This window comes from Sesamum indicum, linkage group LG15 (assembly GCF_000512975.1).
Source record: "Sesamum indicum cultivar Zhongzhi No. 13 linkage group LG15, S_indicum_v1.0, whole genome shotgun sequence".
Classification (NCBI taxonomy): Eukaryota; Viridiplantae; Streptophyta; class Magnoliopsida; order Lamiales; family Pedaliaceae; genus Sesamum; species Sesamum indicum.
Window position 1 is genome coordinate 799,805 of NC_026159.1, and position 13,756 is coordinate 813,560.

The following is a 13,756-nucleotide window of genomic DNA, read 5'->3' on the forward strand; positions in this document are numbered from 1 at the left end:
TCATGATAACAGAGAAGTTTTATTCTATGCAAAAGGCAAAGAGGGAGGTTCCTGCATTGATCCCTGGAGTTACAGTTCCTAAGCCAACCGCATATCCATTTCCAACATATATGCATCCTTCGCTGACCGATAAGCCACCGTACATAGAGCCTCCAGTCTCATATGACCAAAGTATCTCCCCAGTCTTGCCGTTAATAGCATATATTGGCCCTGTTCGATATACAGAGCCCGCAAATAGCACGCCATTTGCAATAGTCACAGGATTAGACATCGAATTGTGTGGAGTGGCAGTCGACCATAGTATTCGACCTGTGTGAGCATCCATTGCAACCCAGAAACCGCCAGTAGTCACGTTATTAGATGGAACCAGTGTAACATTCTGCCTGTTACCATTGGCGATGTTGGTGTAGACTCTCCTCTTGTCCGTCGCTGCTCCCCATGTACCTCCACCAAGTGAACTTCCTGGTCCAGCCTCCTAATAACATCAGTATCCCAACATTGCGTGAGAAATTTTCAAGTTCGGGAATATGTATACTAAGATGAAGAATTTATGCAGCTATTATTTGGATGACAGAAGAATAAACTTACAGTCGACCAGATTAAGGCCCCATTATTTCGATCCAGCGCCCAGGCAAATCCACTTTTCTGGACAGCCACAACAATGTCTAGTTTAGTTCCATTGGCATTGAGGCTCAGCATCCGGGTTCGGACCAGGAGGGCAGTTGGGAGTGGACAAATTGCTGCACGCAAACAACCACACATCATATCCTCCGAGCTGTGTATTCCACTTGATCTCCCCAGAGTTCAAGTCCAAAGCTAGCATAGAGTCGAAATGGATATCAGGTTCAATGCACTCATCAGGATGGGTCGGAACTGTCTGATTGTTTTTTGTCTTTCTTGACATTCTTCAACACTCTGAGGTACCGAATAGAGGTTTCCTGTGGCAATGTAGACGTGTTTTCTCCGTTCATCAATCGAAGGGCAGCTTCCCCAGCATATCCTCCTAGCTGTCCATGGTTATCAGGAAGCATAAAGGTTTGCCACAAAATGGCCCCTGTTTCGATATCTAACTTGATGAAGCTACCGCGAAATGTGCAACAGTTCTCAATGCTAGAACCTTCTTCTAGTGAAGATACTCCAATGTACAAAGCTCTGCGAGCAGAAAAATACTGTTACCATCTTTAAACTTTTAATATGATTATTTAAAGGTCAAAACTTATGGTGAAGATTTAACGTAACATGTAGATGCAATGGTAATGAGGTGTCTGTTGACGTGACCAACAAATTAACCAGTTGTCTAGCGGAAACATCTGGCTGGTTTTTTTCTTTCTCAGTATTTGATTGTAGATATTGCATGTTAGAGACAGCAGGCATGTGAAAGTACTACTACTATATATATAATATTCAGGAAGCCTACTTGCTATAAATTAAAAGAGATGTAAGATCATTGACTTTCAATTTTATATGTGATGACTTCATTTTGCATGTTAAAAAAGGATTTATGATCAGAAGAAGTCTTACTACTTGAATTGTTTCCCTATGTTGGTGGTATATTTTTTATAAGTGATGGAAAATGATTGCAAGATCTAATTTGCATCAGAAAGTAGCGAAAGCACTTATAAAACTAAGCAAAAAAACGTGTAAATACATTGCAATTTACCATATAATTGAGTCCAAATTCAATCAATCCCAATTTGAATTAGAATTTTCCGTTCTATTATGTACAAAGAATTATGTCGGGCAGGTCTTACGACCACGTTGTCCGCGTGCGAATGTGGCAAGCGCCGAAGTGGGAGTTATTTTGTCTCTTTCATTTTACAATGGAGTCAAACCTTGATTGAGATTTAATAAACAGATATGTTTGAGAATTATTCTTGATTCCAGTTTAAGATGAGTTATCTGATTTGAAGAATGTTATGAAAATTGATGTATCCATTCTGAGCATGAAATCCTCTTAGCTCTACGAGATACATAGGAGTTGAAGCAACCAATATAGAAAAACAGATCATCTAAGTCGGACTTTACATCTTACAAACTAATAGAAAAATGGACTGAGTGCATTAGATTCTGAAACTAAGCATTTGCTGTTGCTGCATTTTGTGCTAGCACACACTCGAACGGAGGTTTAATTATTTTTAATATTATTATAAAAATAAAAAAAATAAAAATGTAATTAAAACGATATATATAATATAAATATATCAAGTCGTGGACATTATTCATGACTTGAAAGAAAAAAAAATTAAAAAAAAAAACACATGAGACGTGGACAGCACGACCCAGAATTGTGGACAACAACCTCGAGTTGGGAACAACATCCAGGACTGAGAATCTTATTTTATTTTGTTTTTTAATTTTGTTCTAATTGTCAACCTCAACTTTTTATTTTTTTTTATAAATATTATATGTATTACAATAATTTATTATAAATTTAAATATTTTTTAATATAATTAATCTTAAAAATTTATAATATAATTTTAACTGGAACAACATCCAGGACTGAGAATCTTATTTTATTTTGTTTTTTAATTTTGTTCTAATTGTCAACCTCAACTTTTTATTTTTTTTTATAAATATTATATGTATTACAATAATTTATTATAAATTTAAATATTTTTTAATATAATTAATCTTAAAAATTTATGATATAATTTTAACTACTTCATTAAAACAATTTAAAATTTTCACTATGAATTAATTTATTGTTGTCACGATTTGTATTATATTTCCACTTATGAAGGAATATAGTTCACGAATTTAAGGGGGATATAGAAACATAAATATATTTGTGCAGTTAAACTTTAAAGTACAAGTCCAAGTCCAAGGTTATAAATTTAATTTTTTTTAATTATAATCGATGTTAAAAATTCATTAATTAAAAAAATTACAATCAATTATTATAAATATTATAATAAATACAAATATTATTTATAGTCTGCAACCCTATTATTATTAATATTATAAGTTATATGTTATAACTATTTAACTATAAATATATATTTTTTTAATTATAATTAATGTTAAAAATTTATTAATTAAAAATAATATAATCAATTATTACAAATATTATAATAAATATAAACCTATAATAAAAATATAATTACTTATTATAATCAATTTTTTAAATCACAGGGGGTCTACATGTAATTTATTATCATTAAAAAGTTACAATCAATTGTTACATATTTTTTATTGATAGCAGTAAATAAATTACTTATCTCGATATACAAAATAATAACTCAATTAAATTAATACATTAATATAAAAACAAATTTGTAACAATTGATTATAATTTTTGTAATACAATTTTTTAAATTATTAACTCTTTGCCATTAATTACAATTACAAATATATATAAATTTATAATTAAATAATTATAACATATAATATTATTGATAATAATATATATAATAAATAAAAAAATTAACAAAATAACAACGATAATTGACTTACATCAATATATCAGTGCGGGATCACAAATTATAAATAATATTTATAATTTATTGTATTTTCTGAATATTTTAAGTCTTTTTAGTGAATCAATTTACATCATTAATTTGAATTCTCAACAAATCCAGACTGGTTAATATATATAAATATATATAATAATAATACGTGAAGATTTGTTCACTTTATGCAAGTTACTGATATTGAATTATCATTGTTATATTGATGTATTTGTTAAATTTAATTATTATTTTATATATCGAGATAAGTTATTATAATTTATTTATCATTATTTATATTGAAATTATAAATAATTTTTATTTATTGCAATATTTATAATTAAGTAATAATATATAATATTTTATTTAAAAAAAAAAAAACAAGGCTGATACGCCAGCCTTGACAAGCCCCTTATGGATAGAAAATAAAATAAAATAAAATCTCAAGTCGTGGTCTCCATGGGTTCGAGTTGTGAATCCTGTCCATGACTTGATACATTTTTATTATATATATTTTTTATTTTTTTATTTTTTAATAATATTAAAATAGTTAAATCCCAAAATGAATATCAAGTCACAATAAACTCATTGACATGGGTCAGGATGGGTTTAATTATTTTAATATTATTAAAAATAAAAATAATAAAATAATAAAAATATATCTAAAATTATATATATATAACACAAAAATATCAAGTTGTTGACATTGTTTACGACTCGAAGTTGTCCACTCCAATGTATAAACACTAGAAAAAAAATTACTATTAACTATAATATTAGTGGCTATGATTAAAAATCATGATAAATAACTACTTTAACTATGGATAAATAAATCAATGCAAAAAACTAACTTTTTATCATGAAAAAATTATTTATTACGGCTAAGGGCACCATGCCATGATTTTTAACCATAACAAATGTTTTAGCTACTTTTGCAAAAACTACGACCAACAATCATCTCGTGACCATTGTTAATAATTATCTAATACATATATATATTATTAACTATGACAATTAATTATAATTAAATGTTATAATTGTTGTAGTGAAAGCTAAGAGAGTTTCCTTATCATTATTTAAAGGTCAAAACTCATTGTGAACAATGAACCCCACGCAATTTAATGTAACATGTAGATCCAATGTCAGAACCTATTTTAATATTATTTTAGCACAAAATTTGAGATCTAGAGGTCCCTAAGTGGCCCTGCGATATTTTATAATTGGGTAAATTATATTTTGCTATTTGAATTATGATTATTTTTATATTTTATTATTTTTTTTGAATTAATTTACTATCTTAACTCTATAAAATTTTGTACTTTCTCATTTAAATTAAGTTTTTGACAAAAAAAACTATTAAATGAAGTGTGCATGCGATATTTAAGGGTTGATATTTTTTATATATGTACAACATGTGATGTTTTTCTGATTAAAAAATTTATAATATATGAAAAAGTGCAAATTTCGTAAAATTGAAATTGCAAATCGACACACAAAAAAAATTAATGACAATATTAAAAATGAATATAATTCGAATGGTAAAATATGATTTACCCTTCGTAATATTAAGAAAGTCCACTATGCATACTGCATACATATATAACTTTTACTCAAACGATCACAAAAAGAGTTTAAATTTTTTATTAGAAAATAATGTCTTCTGTTATATTTATTTAATATATACATGTTCAGTTTGTGAATTTTAAATATATGAATCAAATATATACACTCCGTGTGTATAAAAGAATACAGAATGTGTTATTATGACGAAATTCAACTCACAGAAAAGGTACATCTTTTTTCCTTTGGTTTCTGCTCCCGAAAATACACAAGAGTTCAAATTGTGGATTCAGCATCAGGGCTGCTCTGATCTGTACTGCCTGCAAGTTGCAGACAAGTGGACCTTCAGAGACTCAAAACAACCGGCCATTTCTTGATTATGGGAATCTAACCTTTAGGAGAAACAAAATTAGTTGACTGTCTGTCCTCACTCCAAGTAGTCCCAACTCATCAGGACAATTATTAATTAACCTTATCCCCCTGTTTTTATTGGGGTATCCGAGATAAGTCTTAAGTTTTTATTCGGTTGATCTCAGCGGGCTTAGCACTCATATGCAGAGCCCATAAAGGCTAAAGCTCATTATACTCAAGAATTTCATGAGACTCTGAAAGCAACATTTGTTAAAGCTCCAGCAATGTCCAAAATTTCGATATTGTTCTGTTTCATTATTTTGGCATTTGGGATTTTTGCCAATGGTTCAGAAAATGGGCTTGGGATATATGAGATCAAGAAAGGTGATTTCTCTGTAAAGGTCACCAACTATGGTGCAAGAATTGTGTCTGTTGTTCTTCCTGATAAGAATGGTAAGTTTTTATTTGTGTCCCTTGCTTTGAAATTCTTCTTGCTATGCTGTTAGTGTGAAGCTGTCTGAAAGAAGCAAATTTTTAATTGTTTTCTTTTTCAGGAAAGTTAGCTGACGTTGTTCTTGGTTATGATACAATCAAAGAGTACATGGTATGTTTTCATTGTTTTGTTGCCAATCTGTTCTAGTGTATGGAATTGTTTCAGTTCTGGTTTGCTCATTTGGTTGCAATGGTTGCTTTTATCGGAGAGTACTATGATGAGACGATGCCTTTTTTCTATTTTGTCTTTGTTTCCTGTCATATGCTAGAAACACCCCAGAAGAAACACCCTCTGCTCTTGAGTCCTCAAGTCTTGAGCATCGACTTGCAGCCTTTAGTCATACTACATGTCAAACATTTTCAATTTTTAAGACATCTGAGTGAAGACTAATGTAGGGATACGGCCTATCATCGTTGCTGACTGTCTTTTCAATTTCTTCCTTCAAGTGTTAGATAATCGTTTCTTATTTCGATTTTTGTTACCATTCATGATTTATTTAATCTTAATAACCAGCTCACCCTTTAGTGTAAGCCATTAATTATTTCATTTCATGATTACATGGTCCATGTGATGCTTCGTTGGATACGGTAAATCATGCTATATAAAATGTAGAAAATCCGGACAACTCAAGGATAATAGCACGTATCAATGGCTTTCTCTTTTTTCTTCTTTGTTTTGTTGGTATACGACACAAATCAGATGAGTGCTATCAACTGCAGAATGATACCTGTTACTTTGGGGCCATTGTTGGACGGGTCGCTAACCGCATTGGTGGTGCTAAGTTTACTCTTAATGGAACTCTCTATAAACTTGACGCTAATGAGGGAAATAACACACTCCATGGTAATTTTATCTTATAAACTTCTTCCTTTCACTGTATGTTTGTAGTCAGAAAGGAAATCAAGCCATCTACTCTTTTCCTGGTTTTGCCAACTTTGATAGGTGATTTTCCTACTTTTCTGCTGCAATTGACATACAGGTGGTAAAAAAGGTTTCAGCGAAGTGGCTTGGAAAGTGACAAAGCACGTCAAATATGGTCGATCTCCTTACATTACCTTATCGTACCACAGTGTTGATGGCGAAGAAGGTAGTATATTTAACTACCCTTTGATTCAATTTTCATTTTGATAAAAAGGAAAAACTGGTTTTCTTTCACCTCTGAATCAGGCAACCATAATATTCTGGTTTCTTAAACAGGGTTTCCTGGTGATGTTCTGGCCTCGGTGACATATGCTCTTATTGAACCATACAAATTGAGTGTAACAATGAAGGCAAAAGCTTTGGACAAGGCCACTCCTGTGAGCCTTGCCCAACACAGCTACTGGAACCTTGGTGGCCATAACAGTGGGAATACTTTGTCCGATGAGCTGCAGTTATTTGCTTCACACATCACACTGGTGGATGACAAACTCATCCCCACCGGTAAAATCGTCCCTGTCAAGTCCACACCTTACGATTTTCTTGAACCCCATGTAATAAAAGGCCCCATAAAACGACTTCCCAAGGGCTCTAAGGGTTACGATATAAATTATGTGGTTGATGGTCCAAAAGGGCAAAAGATGAAGCCAGTAGCTATAGTTTATAATAAGAAGTCTGGAAGAATAATGAAGTTATCGGCGAATGCTCCTGGGGTGCAGTTGTACACCGGTAACTACATCAATGACGTGAAGGGAAAAGGTGGATATGTTTATCAATCTCATGCAGCCTTGTGTTTGGAGACTCAAGGGTTCCCGGATTCTGTGAATCACCCCAATTTCCCTTCAGAAATTGTTAATCCAGGAAAGACTTATGAACACTGTATGCTGTTTACATTTTCCACGAAGAAATGATAGGTTTAGCTGATGATAATTAAGCTTACAGCCATAACTCTCTTTTGTTCCCTTTCTGCACAATAACATCAATAAATATTACCGGGACCATCTACTTCTCGAGCAATTCTCACTTCTTTTGAACTTCCTTTACCTTAAATTGCAATTTAAATTTGTCAACACTTTCACATATTTCTTTGATCTACAGGCATAATTCATTATTAAACATAGCAGCTATAGATCTTGGAAAATCTATGTTTGACTCTCTTTATCAGGTCATTAATGCTGCATAATCCTGATACATTCCTAGACATCATGGAATGAATGCTTATATTTGTTATGAAGAAATCTGAAGTTCACCAGAGCCTAATCCATAACAATGAAAACATCTCATCATCATCCCTTTTATGTCCTCCTCTTTCTTCTCTTATGCTCCTATGGCTCTGCATCAAGTAATTCATATAATCACCTTCTGCTAGTGTACACATGGCCCAATACATTCTGCCTGGACAGAAGCGTAACATGTAAAAAACCTGTGCCCCAGAATTTTGCTTTGCATGGACTTTGGCCAGCTAACAAATCTGGGAAAAGTTTGGTATATTGTTCCAAGACTGGAAGCATATCTCAGGCTGTGAGTTTCATCCTCCTCAAACTTCTTCTTCTTCTTGGTTTTCTTTCTTTTTTATCATAATAAATCCTTTACCTGTATAGTTACAGAAATATGAGAGACAACTGGAGATTTGTTGGTCATCACTTAGGAGGGATTTCACAAACAGAGAATTCTGGCAATACCAGTGGAACAAACACGGAACCTGCGTGCTGCCAAGAATGAATGTATCACGTTATTTACAAGTGATTATTGCACAAGGAAGAAGATTCAACTTGTTGAGGGCTTTATTGTCTCAAAATATCATGCCTAATGGCTCTTCCTACCCCAGGTCGAGTGTTGAGGCTGCTATCCTGCTGGAAACAAGGGGCCAGAAATTCTATATATCGTGCCAAAATTTCAGAAATGGTGTTTTGATCAAAGAAATTTATATCTGTCTAGATGCTAACGGACGCAAAGTCATACATTGCCCCTACAGCAATAATCCAAGAGGATGTGGTAGGAGCATGAAGCTTGTCTTCCCTGGTCCTGCATCCAGAATATGAGTTCTCATGTCGCGTGCTTAATTATATTAGCTCCCCTGAAATGTGATATCAGTTGACAAATTCTTCCCTTCTCTGTGATGGTAACAGGAGAAGATGATGTAAACAGTAGCAATAAAAATTCGATTTAACATAAATATTATTGTCTATCTTCTTGAGATTTGACAATAGCGAACATGACTAAAATGCTGAAACTTTCTGTAGGACTCACATTTGCATGAAACAGAGGACGAAAGTAACAATTAGTCGGATTCATATTGCATCTAACATATTAGGAAATTCACCCTACCAAAGGAATCCCCTTAGTGATATAACATAAAAACTAACATAAGATGCAACTTTCAATTAATTTCCTTCGGTGGTTTCACCAATACATAATCAGAGTACTCTCATCCAGGGCAACCATGTCGAATCTTACTTGTGTTGCTTAGTCTTTTTGTTGTTGCTCTAGGAACATTCAAACTTTCAGCACTCAGTGAAAAGGATAACATATCAGAGCAAGTTAAATTTTATGAGCTCAAGAAAGGGGAATTTCCCAGTGAATTATCCAACAGCTTCATGATCAGCTCCGGGTTCTGGCTCCCAACTTCACAGAACTCGATCAAACTTTCGTCCCAACCGTCAGTGTCGTTTTGCATACAGATGTAGCTAATCATTTGACGAGTAACCAACGCCAAGAAACCATACACAATTGTCCAAATTTTTTGTTGACCACCTTTTGCAGTTTTGAACATGTTCAAAGTCTATTCTTGGCCATCTGAAAACGAATCCAAAGGTGGATATGTCCTTCTAAGAGTTATGCAGAGGTTTTGTGATATTATTTTCTTGAAAAATTGTATCATATTTCCATGTTTGAAAGGCCAAACAGGCCTTTATGTTCTTAAAGATTTTGAGTTAAATTACTGATGGCCAACAAGAAAGAAAAAGCGACGCTTCAATTGATAAGACAACCACGTTTATAACAAATTTTAATAGCGACTATAGTTGAAATTTGACAGCTCTAGGCTTTCGCGCACTGCCCAATCTTCAAGACTCGAAAATGGCTGCACTGTTGCCGTCGGCTCCTGTACTCCAATTCACCTTCAAAGGTTGATTTCTTTTCCTTCTTGCTTTTGTCTCAGTGCATTCTTCATAGAATTCGACTTGGGTCGAATCAAGATTAAATTTTTCAGTCAATTAACCATCATTGTAATAGTTGAAAAATAACATTCGTAGGCAAATTGGGAAGTTGCAGATTGGCCCCTTTTTCACTTCACGATAAGAAGAGAACCCGATTCCAATACAAGCCTTTTTTTGTGAAAGCAATGTGTGCGTGTAGTTCTTCTTCAAAGTCACAAAAGAAGCAAGTATGGATATGGACGGAGAAGAAAGAGGTCATGACTGCTGCTGTTGAAAGGGGATGGAGTACTTTTATCTTTCAACCTGACTTCCGTCAACTTGCCGATGAGTGGTCCTGTAAGCACATAATGCCCTTATACTGTGCAATTTTTTATTCAGAATCAAGATTGTGTTAGTATTTCAGAGAAAAACATCAACACGGATGCTTCTAACTTCTTTTTACTGTATTTTATTGTATGATCAAGATTGACTGTGAAATATTCTGTAAAAAGGCGAATGCTTTTAGCACGGGCGTGTGTGCATTTGTTTCTGTATCTGTAGTTTTAGGATTAAGATTGAAGTGTAAAATATTGTTTGATTTGGTTGGCATTGATGCATAAAGATGGAGTATAAGCTGTTTCAATGGTGTGATAATGGATGTTTCTTCTCCTCTTCTTCTGGGTGGGGATGAGGTTTAGGGGTTCCCGAGCTGAAGATGCTATGACATTTATTGTATTTCCATTGATGAAATGTTGCAGCTATTGCGTTATTATCTCCTCTATTCATTGAGGATGGAGGGATCTTTGATGGTGAGCACATCAAAGTCGCAAATATCTTTGAGATCTCTTCTCCTGAGGAATTGGAGAAACTCCAACTGCTGACTGAACAAGTAGAAAATGTTGTTGTTAATCTACTGGACTGGCAGGTAGTTATATCACTTTCTACTCTGTTCCATTTTTCTGTATGTTTGTGAACCTTTCTGTCAAATCCTTTCTTGTAGAGTTTCTTAATCTTTGTAATATCGGAGTACCATCACCTGTATATGAGTTTATTTTATCTGTTTAAACCAAATTTGCTTTTCATGAAATGTACATATTTGCAGTTATGCAAGCTGAGTTGGTCTGTCTCGCACATTGACTCTTTTACCTGTCTTTCAGGTGATACCTGCAGAAAATATTGTTGCAGCAATTCAAGGCACTCAGAGAACAGTCTTTGCCATCTCAAAGACATCATCTGAAGCTCAAATCTTCTTTGAGGTAGTTTCTTAAATTGATGTCTATCTTATTAAAAGACAACATTTTCTCATGTTTATAAGGCCTCAGATATTGCTTCTGGCCCATTCTTTGTTCTATGTATTGTTTACTCGACATATCTACTCTAGTAGGCCTTGGAGCAGGGCTTGGGTGGTGTGGTTTTGAAGACTGGGGATGTCGAAGCCATCTTTGAGCTGAAGGTAATACCTTCATGGTGAGGTTTATGTTTCTTTTATGAAGTTGTGGACCTTATAGTGTACTATCTTCAGGATTATCTAGACAGAAGAAACAACGAGGGCAGTTTTCTGGAATTGACAAAATCCACAATAACTAATATCCAAATGGTTGGAATGGGTGACCGTGTTTGTGTTGATCTCTGCAGCCTAATGAAACCTGGTGAAGGCCTTCTGGTTTCACGCCAACTTACTGAATTTTCATACTTTATTACCTAGCATAGATTTCTTGTTAATAATAAATGCAGATAACTTACTATTTGCACTTTTCTCAAAGGTTGGATCCTTTGCAAGAGGGCTCTTTCTCGTGCATTCAGAATGCTTAGAGTCTAATTACATATCTAGCAGGCCTTTTCGGGTCAATGCGGTGAGTTTTTATTTACAGGAATCAGTCTATACAGTAAGTGTAGACATTCGATATTAAGCAGTTTGCCAATTAAATTATTAGAGAAATAGGAGATAAAGTGGCATTATTGTTTTGTAATCATGTCTTTTTACAATAACTTTCCAAATGATGAGGAACTAAGAAGGAGAGAAATAATCATGCATATATATTTAAGATCCAACTTAAAATTCAATACGTTGTTGCCAATATATCGTGCAGGCGTTATTTTCATTCTTATTCAACCAAATCCATTGGATAGATTTCTCTTAGCGCCTTCATAAATTCAAAGGTGCTGGAGCTAGATATGATTATCTCCATGCCTTTGACAAGATCATAAGTTCCTGTTATAGTCTAAAATTTTAGATACTCCTGATGGCATTGTTTCTTTCAATTGTTTGGCCTAAATTTTCTCCTTTTGGTTATTTCCAGAACACCATTTGCGGATGTTTCATTTCCTAGTCTCAGAAAATGAGTCATGTTTGATTATATCATGCTAGGTTAAGTGGAAGAGTGCTCTAGTAATGTGGCCCTTGGATGTATGCAGGGTCCAGTCCATGCCTATGTTGCTGTTCCAGGGGGCAAAACTAGCTACCTTTCAGAATTAAAAGCCGGCAAAGAGGTACTCATTGTTGACCAAAATGGGAAACAGAGAACAGCCATCATTGGTCGTGTGAAGATAGAGACTAGGCCACTAATTCTTGTTGAGGCAAAGGTCCAAACACTCTGTTGCTAAAATATCCAATACATGGTTGCTCTTGATTTCAGATATATTATTTCACTAAATAGTGCATGCTGTTGTCTTCAAATGAGCTATAAGATTTAGTTCTTGGGTTGGCTTAGATTATAGAGCCTCAGAACAAATTATTCCATTGCGATTTTTCCATTAATTTCTTCATAACCAAAACTGTTAGTCCCACAGAAAGAAGAGAAGGAATACTGTAAGAGACGAAGAGTAGTAAGATTTCAATTCTCAACTGCAGCAAATATCATAAACTGGCCTTTAGCTGCCAGGAATACATTTTTGGAAATTGAGATGGCATTCCATCACCAAAGCTATTTTGAGTGAGAATTTGGTTGCTTAAATTATAAATGGAGCCTTGAGAGATATTAGAACGCAGCCATAGCTGGAGCTAAGCTGTGAAGTTTCTTCACATATTTTTAAATTAAAATTGAGCAGACAAGTTTCAGACTGACTATGCCTCTGTTAAATTCTTAATGAAAGGTGCTTCCATTTTCTTATAATGATTATCATTTAACAATAGAAGGAAACAACTGAGGCAGCGGAATAGTGTTAGTTTTGACCGCCCTTGTTATTTTCTCATCCATATATCTTGCCTGTGGACCTAGGCCAGAGCTTCCTCCTTTCTTTTGCTTTCAGATTGATATGTGAGCTTTTATTCATGTTTGGCGTGGAGTTGCTCTTGACTGATACACAGCTTGGTGTCAATACAGACAGATCAGGATTGCCAAACTTCTTACAGTATTCTCTTACAAAATGCTGAAACGGTTGCGTTAATCTCATCCTCTGGAGGTAAACTAAATCCTATTCAAACTATATTTTGTTGAATCATTTTGTCATTCATTGCATGATCATTTATATCTGTAGGACGACATCAACATACAGCAATTCCTGTGACGTCGCTGAAATTAGGTGATGAAATTTTGCTGAGAGTACAGGGAGGTGCTCGCCACACTGGGATAGAAATACAAGAGTTCATTGTTGAGAAATGACTGTACGAAGAATAGTTGAATGCTAGTTTGATTTGTGTATCCGATTGTATAATGCTTTGTTCTCTCCCAATTACCTCTAAGGCCCTATTCAATTATTCTTTGTGATGGGGCATGGTGTCAATTGTCAATTGATTACTTAGCTGTAATTTATACCATTTTATGATTCTATTTTCTATGCCGCATTATGTGATCGGTATCATTGTTTGTAATAATGACTATTTGTAGTTGCACCGTAAGTTGTATACTTG

General features: G+C 34.0%; 3 protein-coding genes across 7 annotated transcripts; all 3 read left to right on the forward strand.

Moving 5' to 3' along the window:
• On the forward strand, positions 5,453-7,786 carry LOC105177225 (aldose 1-epimerase). Its single transcript, XM_011100290.2, has 5 exons — positions 5,453-5,811; positions 5,913-5,962; positions 6,571-6,694; positions 6,831-6,938; positions 7,049-7,786. Exons 1-5 carry the CDS (start codon positions 5,643-5,645, stop codon positions 7,678-7,680), a joined length of 1,083 nt encoding a protein of 360 aa, XP_011098592.1. The 5' UTR covers positions 5,453-5,642; the 3' UTR covers positions 7,681-7,786.
• On the forward strand, positions 7,916-9,565 carry LOC105177226 (ribonuclease S-2-like). Its single transcript, XM_011100291.2, has 2 exons — positions 7,916-8,290; positions 8,371-9,565. The coding sequence occupies exons 1-2, from the start codon at positions 8,039-8,041 to the stop codon at positions 8,809-8,811; spliced, it is 693 nt and encodes a 230-aa protein (XP_011098593.1). The 5' UTR covers positions 7,916-8,038; the 3' UTR covers positions 8,812-9,565.
• On the forward strand, positions 9,717-13,693 carry LOC105177227 (3-dehydroquinate synthase homolog). Of its 5 annotated transcripts, none has more exons than XM_020698990.1 (10): positions 9,717-9,896; positions 10,024-10,263; positions 10,665-10,831; positions 11,064-11,162; positions 11,291-11,359; positions 11,429-11,569; positions 11,670-11,759; positions 12,322-12,489; positions 13,230-13,308; positions 13,384-13,693. In XM_020698990.1, the coding sequence occupies exons 1-10, from the start codon at positions 9,848-9,850 to the stop codon at positions 13,506-13,508; spliced, it is 1,227 nt and encodes a 408-aa protein (XP_020554649.1). In that variant the 5' UTR covers positions 9,717-9,847; the 3' UTR covers positions 13,509-13,693. The 5 variants fall into 5 exon arrangements, with proteins under 5 accessions (XP_020554649.1, XP_020554650.1, XP_020554651.1 ...); XM_020698991.1 differs by having other exon boundaries at positions 12,322-12,483; XM_020698992.1 differs by having other exon boundaries at positions 12,322-12,396.

Excerpts from the sequence above, each read along its gene's own strand:
- LOC105177226 (XM_011100291.2), top strand. The coding sequence starts at position 8,039 with ATGAAAACATCTCATCATCATCCCTTTTATGTCCTCCTCTTTCTTCTC. Across the intron at positions 8,291-8,370 it reads CTGGAAGCATATCTCAGGCT|TTACAGAAATATGAGAGACA; the intron begins GTGAGTTTCATC and ends TTACCTGTATAG.
- LOC105177227 (XM_020698990.1), top strand. The coding sequence starts at position 9,848 with ATGGCTGCACTGTTGCCGTCGGCTCCTGTACTCCAATTCACCTTCAAA. Across the intron at positions 11,760-12,321 it reads GGCCTTTTCGGGTCAATGCG|GGTCCAGTCCATGCCTATGT; the intron begins GTGAGTTTTTAT and ends GGATGTATGCAG. Across the intron at positions 13,309-13,383 it reads GTTAATCTCATCCTCTGGAG|GACGACATCAACATACAGCA; the intron begins GTAAACTAAATC and ends TTATATCTGTAG.
- LOC105177225 (XM_011100290.2), top strand. The coding sequence starts at position 5,643 with ATGTCCAAAATTTCGATATTGTTCTGTTTCATTATTTTGGCATTTGGG. Across the intron at positions 6,695-6,830 it reads GGGAAATAACACACTCCATG|GTGGTAAAAAAGGTTTCAGC; the intron begins GTAATTTTATCT and ends ATTGACATACAG. Across the intron at positions 6,939-7,048 it reads CAGTGTTGATGGCGAAGAAG|GGTTTCCTGGTGATGTTCTG; the intron begins GTAGTATATTTA and ends TTTCTTAAACAG.